Below are 27390 nucleotides of genomic sequence, written 5' to 3'. Positions count from 1 at the left end.
CAGGTTCTTGTTTAAAAGACAACAAACTTGTATTTTTTTGTAATTACTCATTGGTAATTATTAATCCCGTGCATTTTGACATGCTGTCATGTTAATTGGCTTATGTAATTACATACATTTAAAACTGAAAGATTAATGTTGGTACACTGCTCACATAGACTCCTAAACCTTCCTCAGTGGTTTCCATCAGTTTCCTCCTTCTGTTCCTTATAGCTGTCTCCCTTGACAGAAGCCAAAGTTAACCAACCTAAGTCTGTGTGGCTCACAGTTCCAGCCTGACTGCCTTGCGGGATCTTGGCCGAAGTGATTACTGCTCTTGGAATCTGTCTGACTCTTTCCCTTTGTTTCCATTTAAGCTCATTTAAAAGGGTACACAAGTCAATAGGTCTTTGAGCACATAGAGCTCACATAGCATGATATTAGCTATTTCAACGGGAGCGGGGAGTTCTCCCGCACCGCACAGTCTGCTCTTGTCTCATTCATCGATGCTTCCACTGCCCCCAAATGAAACGCCACACCAGTTAGCCACCACTCTTCCTTGTTACAGATGTATCTGCTCCGGGAGATTTGCAGGAATGGAACCATACACTGTGGGGCCTTTCTGGCTCCATTCACTTAGTGTTTTTAGGCCTCACGAATGTCAGCATGTATCAGTACTTTGTTTCTATTTATTTTTAAATGTTATATTTTATGATGAGGAATGTGTGGTTGCAGAGGCCAGAACTTGGGAGAGTCGATTCTTTCCACCATGTGGGTCTCAGGGATGAACTCTAGCCTCTAGGCTTGCGTGACAAGCCCCTTTACCCACAGAACCAAATCACCAGCCCTGTTCGATTTTTTTTTTTTTTTTTTTTTTTTTTAGCCATGGTAAAATATATTTAACACAAAGTTGTCACTTACTTGTTTATAAACACACAGGCCATTTGGGTCATTGACTACATGTGGTATATTATTCTGCCATCACCACTGTCTTTTTCCAAACCTTTGTTACCTTAAGCAAAGCTCCCATGCCTGTGGTAGCATTTTGTACAGCATGCTTAAGGTCTTGCATCCAACCCACAGCACTGCAACAAAGAATTTATTCCTTACGGCCATACTCCTTATGGTGGTCTTTGGGTGGACTGGATGCACCATGTTTAACTTATCTGTGTCTGTTGATGGATAGCTGTGTTTGGAGGGATGCTGCTGTGAACCATGGAGCTGATTCCTTTCTTGGGTGTTTCTGGGGCAGCTTGCTAACTCTTTTTAGCTTTATTGGCTGACAGTGAGCTGAAGTCCAAATGGTTAGGCAACAGGCTTGACAACACTTAATTTTATCAGATTCCTAAATGTTCTCATCTGGGGGATATATTTTATTGTGAGTTTAATTGTATTGTGCATTTCCTGATAGGGATGGAATACAGTTTTTACATGTTTATAAGCTATTTGCAACATACTTATTAACTCCTTCTTAGAGGTTTGCCTTTCTGAATTAGTGTTGCCTAATTGTCTCCAAATAATACTTGCTCTTGGTATTTCTGCAGAACAAATAGTGGAGAAAGATGAAGGCCCATATTACACTCACCTGGGATCTGGCCCCACAGTAGCTTCTATCCGGGAACTCATGGAGGATCGGTGAGTGACGCTGACGTCCAGGGAGCACGGGGTGTGTCGGTGGAATGTGAATGCTAAGCACCTGTCCAGAGGTTCCGTTTGGGAATTTTCCTCCCTGTCCTGGGTTTCATTCCATCTGTAGGTCTGCCTTCTGTCTGCCCCACCCTGTCTCTTGTTCCTAAAGAGGCTTTATTGAAGAAACCCTGCTGTGTGGTTGTCTTGAGTTCCCACAGCCTGGTTTTCTTGGATAGCTTTCCTACAGTGTTGCTTGGCATGCTCCCTTGTTTCTTCACCCCCTCCCAAATTACTCCATACGTGGACTCTGTCCTGATTTCCTATATAAGACGATGTTGCACATTTATCCAGGAAGTTCTGAAAGACTCTGGGTATTTGGGGGTCAGGGTACACACTGCTACAGAAGTGGTTTGTTATTTTTTAGGTCACTTTAGAGGAAAAGTCTGAGTTATGGCTCTTTTTGATGGGGGCTGGGGGACAGGGTGTTGACGATATCAAGAGCTTACCAATTCAGTACTGAGTGGGAGCAGGGGGTTCATTTGTGTTTGTTCCATTTTTTAAAAATGGGTTTCTCAGTATAGCCCAGGCTGTCCTAGAACTCACTCTATAGCCTAGGCTGACCTCAAACTCAGAGATCTGCCTGCCTCTGCTTTCCCATGGGGTTATTTAAAAGCTCCTTTTTCTCTTCTCTTCTCTTCTCTTCTCTTCTCTTCTCTTCTCTTCTCTTCTTTCTTTCTTTTTTTTTAAATCTGTTCACATAAAGACTTTTTATGGAGGTCTTGTTTGTTTTGAGTGTCCTGGAAATTACTATGTAAACCAGGCTGTCTTCAAATCCAGAGACTCTGTCTGCTTTCTGAGTCCCGATATTAAAGGTGTGTGCCACCATGCCTGGCTCACATAGAGCCTTTAAAGTCTGTGCACAGGCCACAGCAGATAGTAGTCCCGAGTTGCTGTCTGTGGAGTGTGGTGTAGCTCTCTGGCTAAGAGTGTGGATGCGGTAGCTACCTGAGTCTCACCCGGATCCTGTACTTCCTACTGAGTCCCCTGGGGCAGTTCTATGACTGTTTTCTTATCTACAAAACAGAGCTGGCATGAGAATATGGGTAGACGTGCCATGCACATAGATGGAACAGGCATAGAAAGCTGAAGTACTTGTTACAAGTGCCCAGAAAAGGGTGGGCTGTGTCGCATGTGAGCACCGACATTTTCAAAACTAACCATTTAGAATTTTAAATAAAACCTAAGCAAAGGTGGTCTAGATCTGCTTGTGCATACACATACCGTTTTATGGAAGGCTTAGTGGCTTAGGTTCTACAAACATGGAAGCCTAGTCTTGCGTGCCGGGGGAGCCGGGCTAAGCCTGTCAAAGCATAGGGAATGGGATGGAGACTGGATCCGCTGGAAGCTGAGTAGATGGGGTCGCTGACCTGCAGTATTCATTCTTCATTTCCTATGCCATCTGGAAATGTTTCTATTCCAAATAACCACCAGAAAAGTCTGTCTGATCAAAGACCCACTCTAAATGAAGTCCTGATTTAAAGGGCCCCGCCTGAGCCCAGGACAAGAGACTCAGCTGTACGTCTTTATGTCCTTGCCATAGGCCTCCTTGCATACCTGACATAGTTTGCAGACTGCACCAGGCCATATTTAGATAGTCACTTTCTTTTACTGTTGGGTTTTTTTGTTTGTTGGTGGTGGGGGGGGGGTGTTTTGCTTTTTTAGTTTGTTGAGGGTCCTAACCCAGGCAGACCTCAGACTTAACTGTGTATCTGACACCATCCTAGTTTTCCCGCTTCTGCCTCTAAGTCTTGGGTCTGACCCACCACCCCAGGCTTGGCCAGTGGTTTTGCGAAGAGTTTGCAGGGCTTTATTTGCTCAAGTTTGAGCTGGGAGAGCGTATTGTAGACTCTGCCTATTTTTCCTTCCTGTTTTAAAAATAACAGCCAACTATAGGGTCTTCAGACACAGATCCAAGGGAGGAGCCCTTCCGAGAGCTGGGGGTGCTTGGTTTTCCTCAGTATGTGGCTTGTTTCCACTGGAAGGAGTCGTGGACCCGGTTGTGACTCCATCTTATATTGGCTGCCAGTGAGCTGAGAGCCTGGTCTGCCTACCCCACCCCAGGGGACTGTGAGGGCTTCCCTTTGCTAGTGGGAGTCTGCCTTCTCAGACCGCCCTGAATCTCGCTGACAGGACTATCTCGCTATGGACTCGCTGCTAATTTGATTTCCCATAAGACAGATTCTTCCAGGCTCATCTCTTGAATACGGAGCCTGTGATCACACTTGGCTAGCAGCTTGTCTTTCCCCCTCTTCTCTGAGTTTAGCTTACAGATGTCGTATTATTCTGGAGTAAGAAGGGAAACAGGTGGGCGATGGATTTCTTATGAGGGCCTTGTTTGTGTCTTGTACCAACTGACATTGTCTGTGCCTCTCTTCATTTTTTTCTTCACTGTATTGTCAGGTGGGCCAGAGTCAGGGAGGGACATACACTGACATCAAGGGGATTTTGATGGCATTTAGCTGTTTGCAGGGCACAAATCTGGAGGAGATGATGGAGTTGAAAATAGATTCTAAGGAGGCTGGAGAGATGGCTCAGTGGTTAAGAGCACTGACTGCTTGCTCTTCCAGAGGTTCTGAGTTCAATTCCCAGCAACCACATGGTGGCTCACAACCATCTGTAATGGGATCTGATGCCCTCTTCTGGTGTGTCTGAAGACAGCTACCAGTGTACTCGTATACATAAAATAAATAAATTTTTAAAGATAGAAAATAGATTCTAAAATACCCCAGTGTATTTATGGACATCATACCATCCTGGATATCCAGGTCCTGATGCTAATAGATAATTGGAGTCTGTTGTCCAGCTCCAGTCTGTAGATGGCCCACTACCCAGAGCCTTGGCTTCCATCAAGGAAAGGATCCTCTGCAGCCTGGCACTGATGAAGGGCTCTATGAGCGTTAGTGGACTGTTCTCAATAGTGCCCTTGAGCTTATGCTGGTGACATCCAGGTTTAATGCTTCTCAACTTGAAGTAGGAGTCCAAAGCTGCTGAGGACTTATGACAGCACAGTCAGGACGCTGGGCCTCCTCCTGGGTCTTGGTGGGACCTGAGAACCTGCCTACTCTCCTGGCTCCCAAGTAGTGAGACTCTGCCAACAATCCAGGGGCCAACCTTTAAGAACCATAGGCCAGCCAGGCGTGGTGGCGCACGCCTTTAATCCCAGCACTCGCGAGGCAGAGGCAGGCGGATTTCTGAGTTTGAGGCCAGCCTGGTCTACAGAGTGAGTTCCAGGACAGCCAGGGCTACACAGAGAAACCCTGTCTTGAAAAACCAACCAACCAAACAACCAAACAACAACAACAACAACAACAACAAAACGTAGGCCAAGCTGTTCGCTGTCCTCCTTGAAGCAAGCTTCAGCCAGTCTTCGCAGATTCAGAGTAGTTTACACTCTTCATGATAAGCCAGGAAGTAAGGCATGTAAGGAGAAGGAACCAAAGCGGGAATCGATTGTCAAGTTCTTTTCCAAGAGGAAAGGAGGCCAGTGGGATGGCTCAGTGGGTAAAGCCACTTGCTCTCAAGCCTGAGTGTAATCTTAAACCCTCATGGCCAAAGGAGAGCCTGACAGGTTGTCCTCTGACCTTCACGCACACCACGATAGCTCCCTCAAGTGTCTTACATTTTTTGTTTTAAAGGAACAAAAAAAAAAAAAAAAAAAAAGAATCCAGCTGGGTAGGCAACGTAGCCCTTTCTTCTTGGTCTCCAGTACAACCTTTGAGGAGTTTTTCTCACAAGGACAGGGCAATGGGGAAGGAGCTGGTCAGAAAGCCAGCACCAGTGTCCTCAGCTCACCCTCCTGTAGGGAATATGATAGTCCCTCTCTGTGAGTGCTGCGGCAGCCCTGTGCCAGCCTCCAGCTGGGCTCCCTAGATAGACCTAGGTCCCAGGCCTGCCCTTGGGGGCTGTGTCCTGATAAAGCCTGTTGTGCTGAGACCTGTCCAGGCACCAAACAAAAGCTACGCTGTCATGTCAAGCCCTGCTATAGAGGCTTTGAATGGTGTGTGCAAGCACTTCCTATAAGGGACTGGCAGCCCTCGCCTGTTAATGTGGTCAGAAACACTTCCCCTAAGAGCTGAGTGAGATAGACGGCCTAGTTCAGTGTTTGAAAAAAGAAACTCTGTTTCCTTTTCAGTCAGGGAAATGCAACAAGGAAGCTTTTGGGGAAGGGAGTCTAAGTACTGGCAGGATACATGCGGGTAATCCCCACCCCTAGGAGTCTAAGGTCATGAAGACTGTTCCTAAACCAGCCTAGGCTACATGGTGGGACTGTCCTCCAGCAACCTCCTTAAAGAAAGCCATCAGTACAGAGGGGGAAGAGCACCTTGGCCATTGGCTTTTGTCTACAAGAACCTTTGTAATGAAGGGGATTAACCATGCCAGCCTTTGTACCACTGAGCTGCACCCAAGACCAGGGCCCTTGTTGGGTTGATCTGGGGTCTAGTGATTCATGACAGTAGAGCAGATGAGACAAAGTATGAGGTGCCTTCAAACTGCAGACATCTCGATAGCATTATGCCTTACTAAATGGCCTACTTAAATGTCATACTCAAACTGAATCCACTACAGAATACAAGGATATTTTTACTTAACCTTTTAAAAATGCCTGCCCATGTTGGAGCTAGAGAGATGGCTTAGCATAGTGCTTGCCGTGCAAGCATGAGGACCGGAGTTTGGATCTCAGCACCCAGAGAGAGCAAGCCATCAGTTTCGAGAGTGCCTGTAGCTTCAGCTCCGAGAGCTCTGATGCGCTCTCTGGCTTCCATATGCTCAGGTGTGTGCGCTCACACAAGCACAGCATACATGGAACGAATCCATCTTTTTAAAGAATATCATGTTAATTGTTTAAAGAAAGATGCTTTTGTCACCGGTCTCCTTAGATGTTAACATGCATTCGCTAAGTTCATCGATGCCTTGTTAAAGGTCCTAGGTCCTAAAGGGTGATCCTCAGAGGCACTCTTCAAAGAAGCCTGTACCCCATACTGAGAGATAGCTGGATACACTCTTAGTCAAGCCCAGAGTGAGTGAAGATGTGCATAGCCTGTCAGGAGCTCAGTCAGTACAGAGAGAGACGGAGAGTGCATTCCAGATGGCAAGTGACCCTTGTCTGCAAAAGACATTGAAAATCTATTTAAAAGAAGATGGCTTTTATGTTGTTAAGGAGATTCACTGAGTTCCTCCCTCATGCTTGGCATGCCTTGAGTAATACATGTACACTATCAGGCCTGGGAGGTAGAGCTAGCCCTGTGTCCAGTTTACATCTAGGAAGCCTGAGGCCCACATAGACTCAGTAACTTGGCCGCAATGGTGTAGCTAGAGAGTGGCTCTCTGTCCATCAGGCTGTATTGGAACCAGCCTTGTCCCGTGTTGCTGTATAATACACGTTCATGGTCATAGCTGTGTCTGTAAACATGGTGTGGTTGAGTACATGATATCAGAGGCCTTTGACTCTTCAGTGCTTAGGCTTTCGGCTCCCAGGAAGTGGGCATGTGTGGGGGACTAGGGGACAGCCTTGTCCACTGTGTGCCAGCATTAGTGTTTGCTGGAGTCACTCCCCCCAGTATCCTTCAGTCTCTAAGCTCACACACACACAAGCACACACTTGTTTGTATGTTCATTTTTAAATTGAATTTACAAGTAGTTAAAGGGGTCCTTGGCCAGCAGGGCTGTGAGCGCAAATGCCTGTGGGTTCAGGCAGCTTCAAGAGTCAGAAGTGTACGGGGACTATTGTGCCTAACTGTCCCTCTGCCTGAGGACAGTGGCAGGCAGGTGGAACAGGAGCAGAGGAGGAGCATCTGGAAATGGCTGAGAGTCTGGATGTGAGCGCCCCCCCCCACCACCACCTCTGAGCGCAGAGTGGCCTCAGTTTCCCCCTCCCCCTCTCTGTAGCCAGAAGCCCAGGCCGAAGGACCTGGGCCTGCCTCCTAACGTTGGGTATTCACTGATGTGGCTTCTGTCTCCTCTCTAGGTATGGAGAAAAGGGGAAAGCTATCCGGATTGAGAAGGTCATCTACACGGGCAAGGAGGGGAAGAGTTCTCGAGGCTGTCCCATCGCCAAGTGGGTGAGTGCTGGGTCTCCACAGCTGAGCTGTGTCTGGGCTCACAGGGTAGAACAGGTTGCAGGGCAGGTGAGCAGGAAATAGACATTCACCATCACGGGACCCTGGAGCCAATGACCCTTGTGGCAGCTGGTCACCCCTGTCCTATGTACATGCCAGCAGCAGGCATCCTGTACTGTCAGGAACTGTGTTCATCTTACACTAACTGTGTGTGACTCCTGGGTAAAAGTTGTAGATCCTGGAAGGGAGGAGGTGCAGAAAGTCTAACCTGTTATCCGACCTCCCCTCACTCCTGGCACCCCCTCCCCCAGGGCTTTGACTCCTTTTTTCTATGTGTCTGAGTGGCCAGTACTCCTGTCCCCTACCTGGAAGCCAGGGAAGACACTGAGGGTGACCTACAAGAGCCAGGCTGGGGACAAGACAAGGCCTCTGGATAGTATTATGCTGAGGCTCGATTCTTCCCAGCCTCTAAGCAGAGCTCTTGAGTAAGCTGGTCAGGGAGAAAGTCATTGACAGACCTCAGTCCCTCAGCGTTGCCCTTTGGGGCCTCCTCAAGCTCTTGACATCATGGGTGTCTGCAGCTACAAAGCTGGCTTAGAGAGAGCTAGGCTCTTGAGAACTGGGCCACGTTTAATGCCCTAGGCACCCTGGAGTCGAGAGCTGGAGACACAAAGTTTAACCAAGAGAGGGCTGTGATGCCCTTTGTAGGCGTTGAAGGACGGGGGCTGGATGAATGTTGAGGCTGGGCTACCCTGGAACACAGACATGAACAGGAGAAGAAGCATTTCCGGGGAGGAGGGCCTCACGGGCAAAGGCAGGAAGGCCGCAGGAGTTTCATGTAGCTGACCTGAATGTTGCCTGCACGCTTGCCGTCTTCCCGTGGGATCACTCCTTGCCTCTGCATCTCTGCGGTTAATGAAAATAACACGACTGAACTCAAAACATCACACTTGTTCTCGGCACTTCTAGCCATTATTGTAGGACTTTTCACAACAAAGGAACCTGGTGCTTTTTTAGAAAGTGTGACTGTGCATGTTGTGTCCACCCCATGGGAGGGGGCCCTTGTAGTAAAAGGTCTGATGTGGTAGGAGGTGCCTCTTCAGAGAACCCACCTGCAAATGATGTCAGTCATAAGCAGAGTTTGACTGTAAGGCCTGGACAACCCTGGCTCACTGTCATAGCAGCTTCTGCAGATGTGTGTCAGGGCCCACAGTAGGCCTCCTACAATCTGCCGGGAGCCAGGCAACCAGTCAGAGTCTTGAAGCAGCATTTGACTCAGCACCTCGGTTGTATGCTTCTGAATTCCAAGACACATTTCAAAAATAATAGTTGATTGTTGGCAGGAAATTGGGAGAATAACATCATTGTGACCCTGCCTTAGACCAAGACCTCATGATCAGGGCTGTGTGCCGTTTAGCATGTAAAATAATTCTGTAACATTTGCAGCAAGTCACGAAACCTGCTATAACAAGCAGAACACCTTGAGAGCACTGCCAGTTGTCAACTATAGATTGCATTTGATTCCACATCCATGACCTGCATCAGAGTCGGGTGACAGAGGCTGAAAGGACAGTGCTGAGGGATGGGAATAGAGAGAGCTCACCAAGGATGTACAAGACCCCAGATACAGCTTTCAGCCCAGCTAAATCAAATACAAACTCTGCAGTCAGCAAGATGGATGGCTCAGTGGATGAAGGCACTTGTACACAGGCCTTGTGGCCTGAATTGCATTCCTACATCTTACGAGGTGTCAGGGCAGAACTGTCTGCTAAGTTACCCTTTGGCCTGTGTGGGGCACAGGCAGAGTAAATAAAAGGAAAATCTTAATTAGAAAAAGCAGAAGAATTATCTCAGGCATCGGGGAGCATCAGAAGCACGAATAATAATCCATGAGTGGAGCTTCGGCTTATTCATTTATTGGAAGGAAAAGTTCTAGACCAGTGGTTCTCAACCTGTGGGTCCTGACCCCTTTGGAGGGTCGCATACCAGTTATCCTGCATATCGGATATTTACATATTCAAGCAGTAGTGAAAATACAGTTATAAAGTAGCAACAAAAATAATGTTACGATTGGGGACACCACAACACGAGGAACTGAATTAAAGGGACACAGTGTTAGGAAGGGGCTCTAGAGGACGTGGTAGCTTCATGCTGAATGAACCTAAAGCCTACAGTGCACACTGTGTCAGTTTATTATGCATACTTTACCGTAGTAACGAAGAGTGTGTCTCAAAGAAAGGGCAGGGCCACAGAGTATTATAAAGCTCTCCATTTCTAGTCTTTCTTACAAACTGGAGAAGCTAGTTGCACGGGTCGAAGTGCCCTGTGTGGTTAAGGAGAGCTAGGCATCTCAGCTTCCAATGAACAGATGTCCCCATTGAGCCCTAACTTTGTCAGGCCCCCTTTGCTTCTTGGCATTGCCAACCTAGCCACACCTTTCTGTGTAACCTGCAGAGTGTGGATGGCAGGTGTGACTACATCTGTCTGCAGCCTAGGTCCTTCCTGACTGCCACACCTATGGGTCATACTTTGGAGGAGCCTCAGGCTGGTTTGCACAGTGTTATACCCTTGCGTGTAAACACAGATGTGCAGCACTTTCTCTGCCCAAGTGTAAAACGTCCATAGCTATGCAACGCCTTCTCTGCAGACATGCTGGGACATCATAAAACTCTTCACTATTTCTGGTTCACACTTCCCTCCTTTTAAGTCTGTGTTGGTCACAAATGTCTTAGACTTCATTGTCACTACTTTTTATTTTGCTGTTTTAAAATGTGTTTCTTCTTCCCTAATGGTGCTGTCCTAAAGATGGACAGCTACAGGTCTGTGGGATAGTGAGGGGCATGTACCATGCAGAGCTGTGTGGCCCTGCAGGGCAGTGGCTCAGTCCCATGTCTCTGCAGGTGATCCGAAGACACACACTGGAGGAGAAGCTGCTGTGCCTGGTGCGGCATCGGGCAGGCCACCATTGTCAGAACGCCGTGATTGTTATCTTGATCCTGGCCTGGGAGGGCATCCCTCGAAGCCTTGGGGACACCCTCTACCAGGAGCTTACTGATACCCTCCGGAAGTATGGCAACCCTACCAGCCGGAGATGTGGCCTCAATGATGAGTATGTATTGGAGTGGTGGAGGTGGTGATGGGGCTGTAGAACCAGGGTAGCAGGCACTGGGATGCTGGGCAGTGCTGGGTTCTGGCCCTGGCTCAACTTTACTGCTCAGCCCCAGATCAACACTAACCTATCTTTATTAGATTTTCCTACCCTTTCATTGAGATGCAATTAGTTTCAGTAAAGTTACCCTTTCGGCATATAGCTTGGAGGATTTTGTTTTATTTTTGTTGAGACAAGGTCTTGCTGTCCTGGAACTAGCTATGTAAACCAAGCTAGCCTTGATTTCAAAGCCTACCTCTGCCTCTGGAGTGCTAAGATTAAAGTCATGCTCCACCACCCCCAGCAGCTTAGAGGATTTTGATATAGTCATATTACCCAGTCGAGATTGAGAACAGGGGTCCATTCGATGGCTCAGTGGGCAAAGGCAATTGCCACCATGCCTAACAACTTTAGTTCATTCTCCAGGACCAATATGATAAAAGAGAATAAGTCCTGAAGTTGATGTCCACATACACATGTGCACACATGTGCACATACGTGCAAGCATGCATAACTCTTGTACCCTTCTACAACCCTTCCCCCAGCCCTCAACAACCATGTGACTTTCCTGACCCTTTGAGTTTTCCCTGGAGAATGTTTCTTTCCAACTCATATACATTATGTATCCTTCTGAACAGGCATGTTTCACCAAGTGTTCTTGTTCTATTCTGAGTGTTCAGAGAATAACCTGTACTGGGAAACTTGGAGGAATTGTGGGGTGGAAGGAGGAGCCCTTGTTGCCAGAGGCTAGTGGAAACCAGTCCTCTACAGGGGCAGTGTCAACAGAGACCACATCTGTATGCTTGGCCTATGTTATCCATTGCAGCCGGACCTGTGCTTGCCAAGGCAAAGACCCTAACACCTGCGGTGCCTCCTTCTCCTTCGGCTGTTCCTGGAGCATGTACTTCAACGGCTGCAAATATGCTCGGAGCAAGACGCCACGAAAGTTCCGCCTCACGGGAGACAATCCGAAGGAGGTGAGAAAAGCAGTGCCCGGCACACGGCAGGCCCCCCTCGCGCCTCCCCACCTGCGTCCTTAACAGCTATGCAGAGGAAGGATTGACATGGCGCTGCACAGATGGACAGGAAATGTATGACGTTAGCAGCCCGTGTGAAAACTGAGGGCTGCTGGCCACAGGTCCTCAGACCTAACCACTTACGTGGCAGCTTTAGAGGAATTATTCTGAATACCTTAGATACAGATGCAGATTTTTCATCTGAATTTGATCTGGTCATTTCTTTGCGGGGCATCTTTGCGGGGTGTAGGAATAGGAAGAAGGGGGGGTCTTCCTCTCTGTGGATGCCCTCTGAATCTGTACAGGGCTTGGTAAGGAATCCCATCCCCCACTGGGCTGGGCAGACATTGTGGGCATTCATACAGACATCTAGGCCCTTACTGTCTCCATGTCCTGGTGCACTGAGTGCAGTCCACACGTACAGTCACTGGGTTGTGAGTAGCCATGGCTACTCATCCTGGTCTCCCTTCAGGACCTCTCTTATGTCCCTGTCACAACCGAACAAGGGCCTCTGGGACTCTTGTAGCTTCCACAAGGGGTATAGGATCTGTGTCAGCCAAGGCCATTTCTCTATTGCTGTGTTTTCTTGTGCTCCGTGCTACAGTGGCCATAGCAAGAGGTGGTCTCCGAATAAACACAGTGTCCTTTTCACCCCTTCTTCCTCCCTCCTGCTTGTACTTCCGGGGTGTAGGGGTCAGGGGTCTAACCCCTCTGCTAGGGTGCAAGTATCCTGGCCATCCTGATGCCAGTCTTGGCCTTCCAGAGCTCGAGGCTCCTAGTACTGATTCCCCTCTGCCCAGGTCAGGGACAGCCACTGGGCTCCTCTTCTGTGCACCATAGCCCATGTAACCATTTTCCTGGCTAAATAGTTTTCAGGGACTAGAGCACTGCTCTCCCAAATGACCTGAGTTCATGACCTAGGACCCACAGTGTGGCTCACAGCCATCTGTAACTCCAGCTTAGGGGAACTGACACCTTCTTCTGGCTTCTGCAGCCCCCCCCCCTGCACATATATGCCATAAAGCATACACATATAAAAATCTTCATTTTCCCAAAAAACTTTTAGACAATTTTGTAAGCTAAAAATACTCTAGAGCTCTTTCTTCTGAGCAGCAAATGTGGTTGTCTCAGTGGGTTGAAGAGTCCCAGGGCCTTAGACTCGCCAGAATAAAAGGCAATGGCTCCATTTCTCCAAGAGCTGTCCCTGGTGCTGTAGATTGCCATCTACACACGGCTCCTTACCCCCACGTGACCAACCGGAGAGACCACTCAGAACAGTTGATGGTGAAGGAGGCAGGATCCCTCCCCAGGCCTGTGCTTCCCCAGCTCGAGCCTCACCTTGGAGCTGTGTTACGGCATCATCCAGACAGTGGCATAGCAGTGGCCAGGCCCCACACAGCATCGTGTTGGTTGTACTGACTGGTGACTGAGCCATGCTCCTGGCTTCTCTCCATGCTGTGTGCTTGCTATCACTCCTTCAAAAATGCTCCATGTTTGTGTTCCACACCTATTGGAAAATCCCCGCCCACCATACTACACCAGTGACCCACAGTATTCAGCTCTGAGTGCAAGACCCTGCTCTCTTGTCCTGGGCTGAACGGGGCTGTGTGTGACTGATGGAGTAGCTTAGCTGTCAGGATGACTGCACCTTCCAATAGTGGCTTTTCCTGTGAGCCTCAGTATCCCCATTGAAAATGGACACACCAGGGGAACGCTGAGACCCTGGACGCACTTGGCTTCCTGTCTTCCCAGCAATGGTTCTGGTGGGCTCATTTCTGGCAGGAAGTTTGCCGGCTTGAGCAGCTCTGAATGTACCTAATTGTTTGTTCTTCCTGCAGGAGGAGGTGCTCCGGAATAGCTTTCAGGATCTGGCCACTGAAGTTGCTCCCCTCTACAAGCGGCTCGCACCCCAGGCCTATCAGAACCAGGTACTGAAGCCAAGGGCCTTTGTCATGTGCAGTTTTTACTTAAGTTCCCTGACGTTGGAGAGTTGGGAGTATTGTTTCCTTTGTGTTTTTAAAGTGCGTTCAACCTAGAGGTCTCTTGGAGCCATTGTGTGCTTTGATAAGACTCCTTCCTTAGTCACCCCTAGCTCCCCTCCCCCCCTTCCCCTCCCCAGTGGTCTGCAGTGCCTCTGGCCTAGCTTCCTCTGAGGAGCTTGAGTTCCCATCTATCCAGGCAGACAAGCTTGCGCTAACCTAGGAGAGAGCCATTCCTTCAGAGACAGGACCTCTCAACTGGAAAGCCTTCCCTCAATGGCCCAGGGTCACACGACAGCTCTGATCTTAACCTGCTCCTCTCTAAGATCTGGATCCCAGGGGCAGCGTCGGGGCTGGTCACTCAGGCCTTCTGAACCACTGTTCTTGGCCATTCACACAGGTGACCAATGAGGATGTGGCGATCGACTGCCGCCTGGGGCTGAAGGAAGGGAGACCCTTCTCAGGGGTCACAGCCTGCATGGACTTCTGTGCCCACGCCCACAAGGACCAACATAACCTCTACAATGGGTGCACTGTGGTAAGGAAGCCTGGGACCAGCGGAAGGAGCCAACTAATGGGTTTTGCTACTTGTGAGGAGGGAAGTAGAGTGGATTCTTGAAGCCCTAGGTAGTGTTGGCTTAGATGGCCTGCTCCTGCCCTTCCACAGAGATAACCCTCAGATCAGTGACAGGAGGCATGCGAGGAACCAGAGCCAACGTGTGAATTCACTGAGCAGTAGATGAGGTTTGGGATAAAAAATGGAAGTCTTCCTAGAGATGCCTGCTAGGCTACATGGTTGAGTAAGAGCAGGCAGGGAGGTTTGAATGAGTGGGTCTGCATGCGTGTGCTGGAGAAGACGGGGAGTCGGGGCTGACTGAGGTGGAGACACCCTCAAGGGAACGGGTGCTGCTGTGGGCGGCTGTGCTTGCTTTTCAGCTGGGCTCAGTACAGCCTGGACTGCAGGGGCTGAGGAGAAGGCTGGGGTCCCAGACTGAGGTGCTAGCAAGGGCAAGTCCTCAAGGATAGAGGGGGCAAGAGGTGGTGACACTGGGGGAGCCGGCAGAAGCAAGAGCATGGGGAGGCCACCTGCTCTCCACACTCCTGCACGCTTTACTATTAAAGATTAACTGTCAGCAGCCAAACTCTCAAACTTCTCATGTCTTAGTCTCTGCGTGCCTGTACACAGCTGGGTCTCTGCATGTGGACAGCCGTGTGTGCGTGCACATGCATGCATGTGAATGTGCCTGGAGGACAAAGGTCGATCTCTGGTGCTCCTGTAAAGCTGTCCATCCCTAAAGGTTTTAGTGTCGTTTTTGAGACAGTCTCTCATTGGCACCTGGAGTTAGGCTGGGTAGCCAGTAAGATGAGGTCCACTTGTGCTTGGCTTCTTCTGTGGGTCCTGGAGATGTAACTCGGGCCCTCCAGTTGGCACAGTGATAGCTTTACACACTGAGCCATCTGCTTTTTTTTTTTTTTTTTTTTTAGTATAGAGTTTATTCAGGGCATGGGGAGAGGAGTTAAGAGGGTAGTAGAGAAGAGAAAGGCAGAGAGAAAGAGAGAGTAGAGAAGTAGAGGCCGGCCATGGGGAGAGAGGGGGAGGCAAGAGAGAGCTGAGCCATCTGCTTATAGGAATTTGGAGAGTTGGGAACTGGAGAGCTGGCTTAGCAGTTGAGAGCACTGCTACCCTTCAGGAGACAGACCCTCAGTTTATTTCTCAGCAAACCCTTTCAGGTGTCGCCACCATCAGCTTTAGGGAATCTGGTGCCCTCTTCTAGCCTTTGTGAGACATACATCATATATTCACATGGATATAAACACATACATAGAATTAAAAAAAAAAACGTTTAAAAACCGTTTTCTGAAGTCTTTAGAGATAGCCACAGTCAGCATTTGGTGGCCACCCCTTCTACGGCTGTGTGTATGACCATGGCCACATAGCTGTATAAAACTCTTATCTACATGGGGGTCAGAGTCTACCTGCTGTCCTGTAGTGTGCTTTTCCTAGCCAGTGGTAACTTGGGCTTTCTGTGTCAGTGAGTATGGATTCACATTTAAATTTGTTGGAGCTTCATGTGTAGCTCTGATATCAGCTATTTATTTAGCCAGTTCCCCCACAGATGATGGGCAGTTGGTGAGTCACACTCTCTCCATCCATATGCCATGAGGAATCCCTACAGCTCAGGGCAGAAATAGTTTCCTCTGGAGCGCCCACCCCCTCCCCATAGAGATGGTGACAGTCACAGGCTTTTAGTGCTTGTTCAGTTTCCTGCAGTACAGGGTCCTGTCAGGCGGCCTAATTCAGTGAGGTGGGCCTCTTATTCGCTGAAGAGGTTGAACATCTTCCCCTATTTCTCTTGCCTCTCCCTACCCCACAGCATTTATGTTATATGTATGAGTGTTCTATCTGCATACAAAGCCTGCAGAAGAGGGCATCAACTCCCATTATAGATGGTTGTGAACCACCTTGTGGCAGCTGGAAATTCAACTCGGGACCTTTGTTTGTTTGTTTGTTTTCGAGACAGAGTTTCTCTGTGTAGCCCTGGCTGTCCTAGAACCACTCTGTAGACCAGGCTGGCCTCGAACTCAGAAATCCACCTGCCTCTGCCTCCTGAGTGCTGGGATTAAAGGCGTGCGCCACCACACCTGGCTTCTGAGGTCATGTTTAATAAAAAGAAAGGTTACCTTAGAAGCAGCAGCTCTGAGTAGTCAGGATTCCAGAGGAAGGTGTCAGCCTGTTGGTGTTGCTCAGTGATGGCAGTGGTGGGCTTCAGGCAGAGCTTCCTCCCCAGTCCCAGCTCAGCCACAGGGGCACAGGAGATAACACAACTGAAACTGAGCATGTGTGCGCTCCCTCCCAGCCTCTGTGTTGTTAGTGTCTAGAACCTTAGTAGCCAGGGCAGCATGATGGGACGTGACAGATGGCTGGCAGTCGGGCCGTGGGGAGGAGACGGTTTGGACGCTCTCTCCAGGCATGGACTCCTGTCCCATATCTCCTCTCCCTGTGTGGGGCAGGTCTGCACCCTGACCAAGGAAGACAATCGCTGCGTGGGCCAGATCCCTGAGGACGAGCAACTGCACGTGCTGCCCCTCTACAAGATGGCCAGCACGGATGAGTTTGGCAGCGAGGAAAACCAGAACGCCAAGGTCAGTAGTGGGGCCATCCAGGTGCTCACAGCATTCCCCAGAGAGGTCCGGCGGCTGCCTGAGCCTGCCAAGTCCTGCCGCCAACGGCAGCTGGAAGCCAGGAAGGCGGCGGCCGAGAAGAAGAAGCTGCAGAAGGAGAAACTGAGCACGCCAGAGAAGATCAAGCAGGAGGCCCTGGAGTTGGCTGGAGTCACCACTGACCCAGGTAAGCAAGGGCTACCACCCTAAGGGGCCTTACCCTCACCTCACAGCACACTGGCCACTTAGGAGGAACATCCTGATGTGGCTCACTCTGTCCTTCAGAAAGACGTTCTGTGAAGTACCTAGATATAAATCGCCCAGAGCACTTGGCTGCTCCAGCATGCTCTGACTGTCTGAGGCAGAGGCCATTGCGGTAGGGCCCAGAGGTGGGAAGTGCGCTGTGGGTGTCTGAGCTCCCATTCCTCCCTGGCAGCAGGTCCTGCGCCCCCACACCCACACGTGGGAGAAATGAGCTTCAGCTGAAACTAAGGCATTTTCTGGGGTCAGAGAGAAAAGTGATGGTGGAGAGGACACAGGTTCTGCACAGGTTGTGTCTCTCCACCTTGGGAATCTCAAGGGGAGCCCAGTGTATAAGTCCAGACCAGGTTTGAGCTCACCTCAACATCTCATCCATCCACTTGTCAGGCAAGGAAGGAGCTTCCATCTCCCGCCCTCTACACCCAGACCTTGCTAGACTGTGGCACATGTCTCATCTTCTGCTTTGCCTTCTGCCTTCCCCAGGCCTGTCTCTGAAGGGTGGATTGTCCCAGCAAAGCCTGAAGCCCTCCCTCAAGGTGGAGCCTCAGAACCACTTTAGCTCCTTTAAGTACAGTGGCAATGCGGTGGTGGAAAGCTACTCGGTGCTGGGCAGCTGCCGGCCCTCCGACCCCTACAGCATGAGCAGTGTGTATTCCTACCATTCGCGCTATGCACAGCCTGGCCTGGCCTCTGTCAACGGCTTCCACTCCAAGTACACACTTCCCTCCTTTGGCTACTATGGCTTTCCATCAAGCAACCCTGTCTTCCCCTCCCAGTTCCTGGGTCCCAGTGCCTGGGGGCATGGGGGCAGTGGAGGCAGTTTTGAGAAGAAGCCAGACCTCCATGCTCTACACAACAGCCTGAACCCAGCCTACGGTGGTGCTGAGTTTGCCGAGCTGCCAGGTCAGGCTGTTGCCACAGACAACCACCACCCCATCCCTCACCACCAGCAGCCTGCTTACCCAGGCCCCAAGGAATATCTGCTACCCAAGGTCCCCCAGCTCCACCCAGCATCCAGGGACCCCTCTCCCTTTGCTCAGAGTTCCAGTTGCTACAACAGATCCATCAAGCAAGAGCCAATAGACCCTCTGACCCAGGCTGAGTCCATTCCCAGAGACTCTGCTAAGATGAGTAGAACACCCTTGCCGGAAGCATCTCAGAATGGGGGACCCAGTCATCTGTGGGGACAGTACTCAGGAGGCCCAAGCATGTCCCCGAAGAGGACTAACAGTGTAGGTGGCAACTGGGGCGTGTTCCCTCCGGGGGAGAGCCCTACCATTGTTCCCGACAAGCTCAATTCTTTTGGGGCCAGCTGTCTCACTCCTTCACACTTCCCAGAAAGCCAGTGGGGACTGTTCACTGGTGAAGGCCAGCAGTCGGCCCCCCATGCTGGAGCACGGCTTCGAGGCAAGCCATGGAGCCCCTGCAAGTTTGGGAACGGCACCTCTGCCTTGACTGGTCCCAGCCTAACTGAGAAGCCATGGGGGATGGGAACCGGGGATTTCAACCCCGCCCTGAAAGGTGGACCTGGGTTCCAAGACAAGTTGTGGAATCCTGTGAAGGTGGAGGAGGGCAGGATTCCCACACCGGGGGCCAACCCGCTAGACAAAGCCTGGCAAGCCTTTGGCATGCCCTTGAGCTCCAACGAGAAGCTATTTGGGGCCCTGAAGTCAGAGGAGAAACTGTGGGATCCCTTCAGCCTGGAGGAGGGGACAGCTGAGGAGCCCCCCAGCAAGGGGGTGGTGAAGGAAGAGAAGAGTGGACCCACAGTGGAAGAGGACGAGGAGGAACTGTGGTCGGACAGTGAACACAACTTCCTGGATGAGAACATAGGCGGGGTGGCCGTGGCCCCCGCCCATTGCTCCATCCTCATCGAGTGTGCCCGGCGAGAGCTGCATGCCACCACTCCACTCAAAAAACCCAACCGCTGCCACCCCACCCGCATCTCGCTGGTCTTCTACCAACACAAGAACCTCAACCAGCCCAACCACGGGCTGGCGCTCTGGGAGGCCAAGATGAAGCAGCTGGCGGAACGGGCGCGGCAGCGGCAAGAGGAGGCCGCACGCCTGGGCCTGGGCCAGCAGGAGGCCAAGCTCTACGGGAAGAAGCGAAAATGGGGGGGTGCTATGGTGGCTGAGCCCCAGCACAAAGAAAAGAAGGGGGCTATCCCTACCCGGCAGGCGCTGGCCATGCCCACAGACTCCGCGGTCACCGTGTCCTCTTACGCCTACACAAAGGTCACTGGCCCCTACAGCCGCTGGATCTAGGTGCCAGGAGCCAGCGTACCTCAGCGTCGGGCCCGGCCCGAGCTGCTCTGTGGTGCTTTTGCCCTCATGCCCGGGGGCGGGTTGGGGGTGCAGAAGTCTCTCTATATCTACATATATGGATATGCTTATCATATATATGTATTTATGGTCCAAACCTCAGAACTGACCCGCCCTCCCTCCTCTTCTTCCCCAGCACTTTGAAGAAACTACGGCTGTCGGGTGATTTTTTTTTTTTTTTGATCTTAATATTTATATCTCCACGTTTTATTTTTCCCCTTGTTTTGAGGGGGCTTTTATTTTCCTTTTGTTTTTAAAACTTTATCCTTGTATATCACAATAATGGAAAGAAAGTTTATAGTGTCCTTTCACAAAGGAGCGTAGTTTTAAAATTCCATTTAAAATATGTATTTATTGGGTTTTTTTAAAGCAACAATAGTAATGGGTTACAGGTGGGCAGGAAAGGCCGGCAGTGCTTCCTGCCTGGCAAGCCCAGCCTCCTGGGGGCTGCAGGCTCTCTCAGCCATCTGCCCCACAAACCAAGGTTAGCATGTAGCCCTGGTCTATCCCTCCTTCCCACAGGCTGGGGAGCCTTTTGGGACCACCCCGTTCTCCTCTGTGGAATGGGGGAAGCTGCAGACATCTGGGGGCCTGGCCTGGAAATGCTGGTGTTAGATATCCCCAGAAACCAGGTTGGAAGTAGACAGCTTCAAGCTTGCTAGTCTCCACACTGAATCCTCTCTGTCCGTTATTTACCAAGTCATATGATGTCCTGGTTCGCTAGGCAGCACCTCAAGCTGGAGCAGGAGTCGAGAGGCTCCGAGGAGCTCTTCTCGTCCCGTTGATAAAGCCGGTGAGTACTGGGCCGAAAGGAAGCTTAGTGGCAGTTTTCTTAAAAATCGCCCCAAAGTTTGTCGATACTGAAAAAGGGCTACTGTATCTATAGAATCAAGAAGTTGAACCCAAGCTGTGAAGAGCCAGTGTGCTGTACGGTGCTCTGCGGGTGCTCTGCGGTGCTGTGTGGTGCTGGAGCCTGGTGCTGTAGTAGTGCGCTGGGACTTTTCTGACTCTCGGGGCAGGTGGCATCCTGCCGGAGCTCAGCCAGCCAATGTGATGGCAGGTCACGCATCGTCCTTATTCCTGGATCTTCACACGGGACAATGGTGCAGCCCTTGCAGGGCATGGCCTACACTTCATTTAAAGTGCAAGGGTCAGGCGTTTTCAACAGGTTGCTATGCTTTTCCTCCTTCAAGGGGGCCAGTTCTCCATTGGATCTTTTCTCTCCTCCCTCTCCCTTCTCCACCTCCCCTGAAACACGCCCATCCTAAAATCCTGGTGCATTCATTCAGCTCTTTGAAAATGAGAACGTTGGTGCTTTAATTTCTGTGACATTGAGAGGTTGGGCCTGACAGGTGGCAGCGGCAGTGGCAGTGGCAGTGGCAGTGGCGTGTCTGCAGCAGGTCAGTCCTCAAGAGTGTTTTTCAGAAGCCGTTAGCCGTGTAGTCAGGCTGCCCGTGCGTGCGAACGTGTGTGGTGAGTGGGGGGGCTTCATCAGGACACACACAGTGGCAGCCGAGCCCTGAGACAGCAGTTAGCACGTGGCTCTAGCCAGGTTTGGTCTTAATAAACTGAGCGTAGCAATCCCATGACAATGCTGAAGGCAGGTCCGAGTCCCCAAGCTTCGCGGTGCCTTGTGCCAGAGCCGAGAGCCGAGCGGCCGGGTGTTGACTAGAGCCCTTCGGAAGCGCTGGCAGAGAGTGGCTAAAAAGGTGTCCTGAGCATTTTTGTGGTCTGGTTTTAACTGTAAATAGTGAAAGATTTTTTTAAGCACTTTTGCCTAGATTTAAACAGCAACTTGAAAAGAATAAAAAGTACATTTTAACCTGTAATTGTGGGAGAGACTGTAAATAGTAGCTGAATATTTAATGTGCTTTGTCAATCCACCTTTACCATAGTCTGTAAAGTTGCAATTATTTTACAGGACAAAAAAAATGAAATTATTATTGCTTTTGAAATAAATACCCAAGAGCTTATCAGGACTTAGAATTATTCAGAATTCAGATTTATAGGAAGGCCTCTGACCCTCTGTTTGACAAGCTAAAGAGTCAGAGGCTTTAAGGCGCATGCTAATTGCTAATTTTCTAGTTTTGAGGGAGAGTTGGGTCCTTTAAATGCTATTTTGCTATCTATCGCATCAGTGCTTTTACACAGGTCTCATCTGACTCCGTGCTTAGGTAGATGCGGGGGTGCCTTGAAAAACTTCATTTTAAATAATCTTAAATATGATATTTTACAAAGCATTTGGAGAATGTGACCGTGTATATGGCCCATGGAAGCCCCAGGTTGGCTGATGGCTTGCGAGGTCCTGAGCGTGGCCCAGGTGATACTGTTGCTGGCAGTGTGTGGATCTCTCGGACGTGAATTCAGTATGCTCCAAACCTCCTCACCCTTTGGTAGCAAAGCCATTATTAGATGAATGGAGAAACCAGTACAAGCTAAAAAGCATGTGATGTCCATCCCCCAAGCCTGCACAGCCTTTGTTCATGAGCTCTAGACCAGGAAGCAGGCTGCCGTGAGGTGAGGCAGGCAAGAGGCTTTCCACGTTGGCCCTTCAGGTCCGAGCGAGCGAGCGAGCGAGCGCTGTTTCGGGGCTCTGCGCCGCGGCTGTGCTTGAGCCCGTGCTGACTTTCACACACTACATGTATAACCTACCTCAAATCTGTCACTGAATTGAGCATGCTTTAGACATGTATTTAAGACGTAACTATGCACAGTTCTATATCCCCCATCCCTTGCTGCTGAAGGCTTCTTAAAGAGAAAAATCAAAATTTTTATTTTTACTGGCACTATCATTTTTTAAGTCCTGAAGATGATTGACAAGACATTTTTATCATGAGAAGAAAAAAATAAATAAATAAAGCCATTGCAACTCAAGAACCTGACGGCACGAGCAAGTTTTAAGAGTAGTGTTATAGCCGGGAAGATGATGGCTTCGGAGTCTGCTCCCAGGGTGCCCGTCTGTCCGTCCGTCCGTCCGTCCGTCCATCCGTCTCCACAGTCCACAGGCAGTGCAAGCGTTTGGTGCCCCGCCCCCAGCTTTGTTTCCTTCCGCCTTGTTTTTGTTGTCCCTGCCTGCTGTGTGCAAGAGGACTTTTGAAGTTCTGACCTGAGAGATTTTCTTTTAGAATATAAGTCATTTGCAGCAGGAGCTCACAAAATAACTGGAGAAACCACCTGTCAGTAGCAACACTGAGGGTCTCACGGGGATTGGGGGAGGGGTCAGTTTGAAGTCTGGTTTTTAGTGGGGACCGAGCAGCCCAGCCCAGCCCTCCAGGGTGCTGCTTTGCCTCTTTGCTGTGGTGGCCCTGGCCCATGGGAAGGGACTCTGCCTTCTCTGGCCCTCCCACCTGCTGCTTTAAAGAAACAGTAGTTTGCAGAGCTAGGGGTTGTTAGTGCTGAGCGACAGAAGTCGAAGGGCTTTGTTGCTCCATAGCTGATGGCGGTGGATGTGTGAGTGGTCTGACAGTAGCTGAAAATCCAGTGTCACAGAGCGAGGAGACTTGACTGCCTCAGATGTCAAAGCAAGGCCAAGCTGGTGGGAAACTGATATATCCCTGATGTGCCTCAACCGATCTCTTTTGTTACTGAAGTGTGTTTTCTGGACTTGGAAGCATTTTTATGAATTGAAATAGTCTAATAAATGGTGCTATGGTGTTTCAATGTGACTGTCCCTGATCTTGTCTCCCTGAGGTGCTATCAACGTTTGAAACCACAACCAACCAAAAAAACGAGGTGGGCCCCGTCTCTCGGCTTTTCTTCCCTCTTTTGGTGCTGTCTTTGTGGACCTCTGTTTACCGCGTTGTGTCTGCTCTGAGCAGGGTTCTGGGTCTGGTGTCTTGTTGTTCCCCTTGGTGGCCAAAGCTAGGCTCAGAGAAGGCAGCTTGCTCTGCGCAAGGACAGCAGAGGCCCGCCTGTGGGTTTGTCTATCTCCTTAGCCAGGTTAGAGAGGGAGTGGTGGCTTTGAGAAGGGGAGGCAGGACCCCTGCCTCTCCTTGTGTGTCAGGTATTCTCTTGTGTCCCAGGGTGCTAACCCCAGAGGGGACAGGCTGTGGTCCAGAGGCAGCGCCTTTACCTGGCCCCGGCAGGGACGGGATGCGCAAGACTTTGGGTTCTTGCTGCTCATTGGTAGCTAGCTCCTGGTGCTCAGACTAAAGGCAGGTGCTTTTTTTGTCCCTCAATGCCACCAAGGCCGCTTTTAGTTGGTGCTAAACTTCTCCCTGTGTCCACATAAGCTGACGCAAAATTTAAGATCTCGACAGGAAGCTTCATTTTTACATCATCCACTGTCACAATTTTTTTTTAAATACCTCAAAACAGGACATTGTGACAACTTAGATTCCATGAGGGTATGATACTCACAGGCTGTCCGTGGGATGACTTCCTTGGCCTTGACACATCTAGGGTCATTCTCTGTGCATTAAGCAGTAAAATGCCAGAGTGCTTAAGGGAAGGAGCGTGGTTGGATTTTTTCCATTCTCTTAAGTTTTGCTTTTGAATAAAAATGTGAATCTCCTCTGTCCATCTCATCGAGCTTTCTGTCATGGTTGCTGTCATTTGAAAATCTACGCAGCACTTGGTTTATCTGCTGTCCTACCAGGCCAACTTCACCACATACCCTGGACCAAATAACACATTGGAGGTGCATACGCCAACCCATCTGCGCATAGATGATTCTGGGAGTGCCGCCTTCCTGAGGGGGCGGAGCCATAGGCTTCTCACCTGAGGGGAGACCTCAGCACAGAAGCCGGGTTCTGGGCTCTGTGCCTGTGGATCTGTTCAGCCTGCTCCTCGTTCGCTTCTATTCTGATATCAGGGATGCTTTCTGTAGGGTGTCTGTCAGTCATGCTCTTCTCGCTCCGACTGCTCGTCATTCAGGGGGAACCCTCACTCTTCATATGGGGACAGATAATAATTGGCTCATCTGGACATCCCAAATTTTCTTGATTCCAATATAGATTTTTTTTCCTTTTTCTTTTGGGGGTAGAGGGAGAGAGACGGGAGTGATGTCATTTATTTTTCTTGTGTTTAAAGAAGCAAGGACTGGCTGTCTCACAGCATACTAATGCTTTAGACTTGATCTAGAACCCTTGTAGCTTTTGGATGTGTTTTATTTCTTATCTCTTTGAATTCCTGTTTGGTTGCCTGGCTTCCAATGGAGGTGAACTTAACAACCATACTTGAATATTCCGTCTTGACTTTGTAAACTGTGGCTACTTGAAATGAAGTTTATCTGGGGTTGATGGATGAATGGTAGGTTTTTGCAATGTCTCAAGGCAATAGGATGTGTATTATTAAACTGTAGATATCTTAGTACAGTAAATTTATGCTGATAATTTTATTTTGTATAATTTTTACCTTTTTGTTAATATTTTCCTTCCAGTTTATTGGTTTGTCTCCTGAGCTACCACCGCCTTCCTTCCCCTTTCCTTCTCCCCCAGTGTTTCAGTAAATTTAATTTAGGGTGCCTAGAAATTGCAAGTATGTATCCTTTTTTGATTTGTATTTTATTATAATTTACACAAACAACTGGGTTTGTGAACTGTATTACTCCTGGCATCTTTAAAATATTGTGGGTGTTTTAATAAATTTTATATTTATTTTTTGCACTCAAATTCTGTGTAAGCTTTTTTTTTTTTTTTTCATCTTGAACCTGAACTAACTTGTGACATAAGGTACCCTGCAGTTGTGCCCTTCTGGAATATATTATAGACACCCAAATGAAGCCTGCCTCGGGGCAGTGAGGGACCTGGCAACTAGTATTTGAGGTCACAAGCCACGCTCTGGAGCAGCCTTAGCCCTGGCTCTGCTTTGTTCAATCTCCATCATTTGGAATTCAGCCGTCCTCACTTCCACCTCCCAGTACTAAGACCACTGCACTGAGCTGGGTTCTGATGGCTCAGCACAGTCAAGCAACGAGGTGCAGAGCTGGACCCCAGGCTGCTGGACCTGGGGCAAAGTGGGGGGTGTCTTTAATCCAGGTGACAGTTCTTGTGGTGGCTAAGTGTGGGGAATTCTGAGCTGGGGAGGATAAAAGGACAGGAAGCTGCCCTCTTCTCCCATGTCCTCTGCCTGAAATGTCCCACCAAGCAGATCTAGCACCTGAAATGTGCCACCCAGCAGACTAGAGGCCTTGTTTTGAACTTTTACAGAGGAACCTTCTAGAGATGCACTGACGTGCTGTGCACGTTCCTGTACGTACCTAGCCAGCCACAGGCTCTTGGCCCCATTATCAGTGCCAGATGTGGGTTCTATCTCATGGATTGGTCCTTAGAAACAATCAGAAAGCAACTGGCTACTCCCGTGATTTTCTTCCTGCCACTCGCTGTACAGTGGGTATATTATCTTGTCAGTTGAGTTGTTGCAGATGATAGGGTTCACAGCTGGGTGATTGCTTGTCTCCTCCAGCAGCGTGCCTAGTGCCTACGAAAGCTCGTTCCAGGTGAGTACCAGTTTGATTTTTTTTCCCTGTTGTATGATTCAAGTATGTGGTGTGTATTACCATCAAGTGCTGCGGGGTAACAAGAGCATTGCCTGTAGCCTATGTTTGGGGGTCCTGTGGGATTCCATGGGCCAACAACTTAAAAACCTCAGCTGGTCAATATGCAGAGAATAAGAAACTGTAGAGGGCTGTCCTGGGAAGGAACACAGTGTCACACAACACACACAAACACGCATGCATGCAAGGATCTCTGTAGAAGAGGGAATGGAAAGATTGTTAGAGCCAGAGGTGGTGGGTAACTTCAAGAAAAATGGTGGTTTCCAGACACAGGAGAGCAGTTGCACATATAAACTCAATAGCAGGTATAACAGCATGCACAAGACCTGTTCAAGCCAAAATGAAAGGGCGAAGCTGGCAAAAGTCCTGCCGCTCGGGAGTTCCTAGCATTTGATAGCTACCGGAGGACAGAGGCCATTTTCTTTCATGACATGGCCCCACTCCTAAGGGCAGTCAGTGGGCAACACAAACGGGACTTGCTGGGAAGAGAACACAGTTGGGTAAGGAAGTGAGGGTGGAGAGGGTGGGTACAGGAGGAATCAGGGGAGGGGAGCTGATATGAAGGTCTCAAACAACTGATAAAATCTTAGAAGTTTTGTTGCTGGCCCTGCAGGCTGCCTAGTCTTGAACTGTTAGTCATCTCACCTGAAGTACAAAGAGACCTGAAGAGTCATCCGGCCCTCACAACCGGTGGTCGTTCTGTTGGCACCCTCCCACCCCCAGAACACCAGATAAAGACTGGGAAAATTGTGTCCAGTTCCAGATGTGTCTAGCCCCTCCCTCCCACCTCTGGAAGTCTACACAGAGTCTGTCCCTGCTTTCTACCACTGCAGAGCCCTGCCCTAGTTTCCTCCCCTAGCCCCGCCCTAGCCCCAGGAGACCCCCTCATGCTGCCTTATTCTCAGACATACTCTGCTCCCGTGTGTCACCCACTCATTCTTGGTTTGTATCCCGAGTAACAAACAGCTCACCCTACCCCACCTCTTCCCACCCCACGCCACCCCCATAGTTTCTCATCCAGAACTCTCAGGTCCACCTCTGCCCAACCCTACCATCCATTCCATGTGCTATAGATGACATGGGCTCTGTGCTTTTGTTTCTCCAAAGAGCTGTCCTCAGGCAGGCCAGAGAGCCTGGTCCTCACGGATCTCGCTTAAGGACTACATTCCCCAAACCCTCTGCTCCTGGGCTCCATGGCTGGAAGATGTCCCAGGAGACTGCAGACTTTCTGATCACCCAAGAGAATCAATCCACAGCATAGCCTACCAGATGTGCGCAAC

General features: G+C 49.7%; 1 protein-coding gene across 7 annotated transcripts in view; it reads left to right on the top strand.

The window, feature by feature from the left end:
• Positions 1-25226, top strand: part of Tet3 (tet methylcytosine dioxygenase 3) — a 94836-nt gene extending 69610 nt beyond the window's left edge. For all 7 annotated transcript variants that reach the window (XM_006505776.4, XM_006505775.4, XM_030255245.1 and 4 more), the window contains 8 exons: positions 1524-1614; positions 7634-7727; positions 10625-10833; positions 11699-11849; positions 13727-13816; positions 14268-14405; positions 16880-17216; positions 17774-25226. In XM_006505776.4, the coding sequence (XP_006505839.1) occupies positions 1524-1614; positions 7634-7727; positions 10625-10833; positions 11699-11849; positions 13727-13816; positions 14268-14405; positions 16880-17216; positions 17774-19557 (2894 nt within the window). In that variant the 3' untranslated portion in view covers positions 19558-25226. The remainder of the gene's footprint in view (positions 1-1523; positions 1615-7633; positions 7728-10624; positions 10834-11698; positions 11850-13726; positions 13817-14267; positions 14406-16879; positions 17217-17773) is intronic.
• Positions 25227-27390: the final 2164 nt, after the last annotated feature.

Source organism: Mus musculus, chromosome 6, assembly GCF_000001635.26.
Source record: "Mus musculus strain C57BL/6J chromosome 6, GRCm38.p6 C57BL/6J".
Lineage (NCBI taxonomy): Eukaryota > Metazoa > Chordata > Mammalia > Rodentia > Muridae > Mus > Mus musculus.
This window is presented reverse-complemented; position numbering and strand designations above follow the sequence as displayed.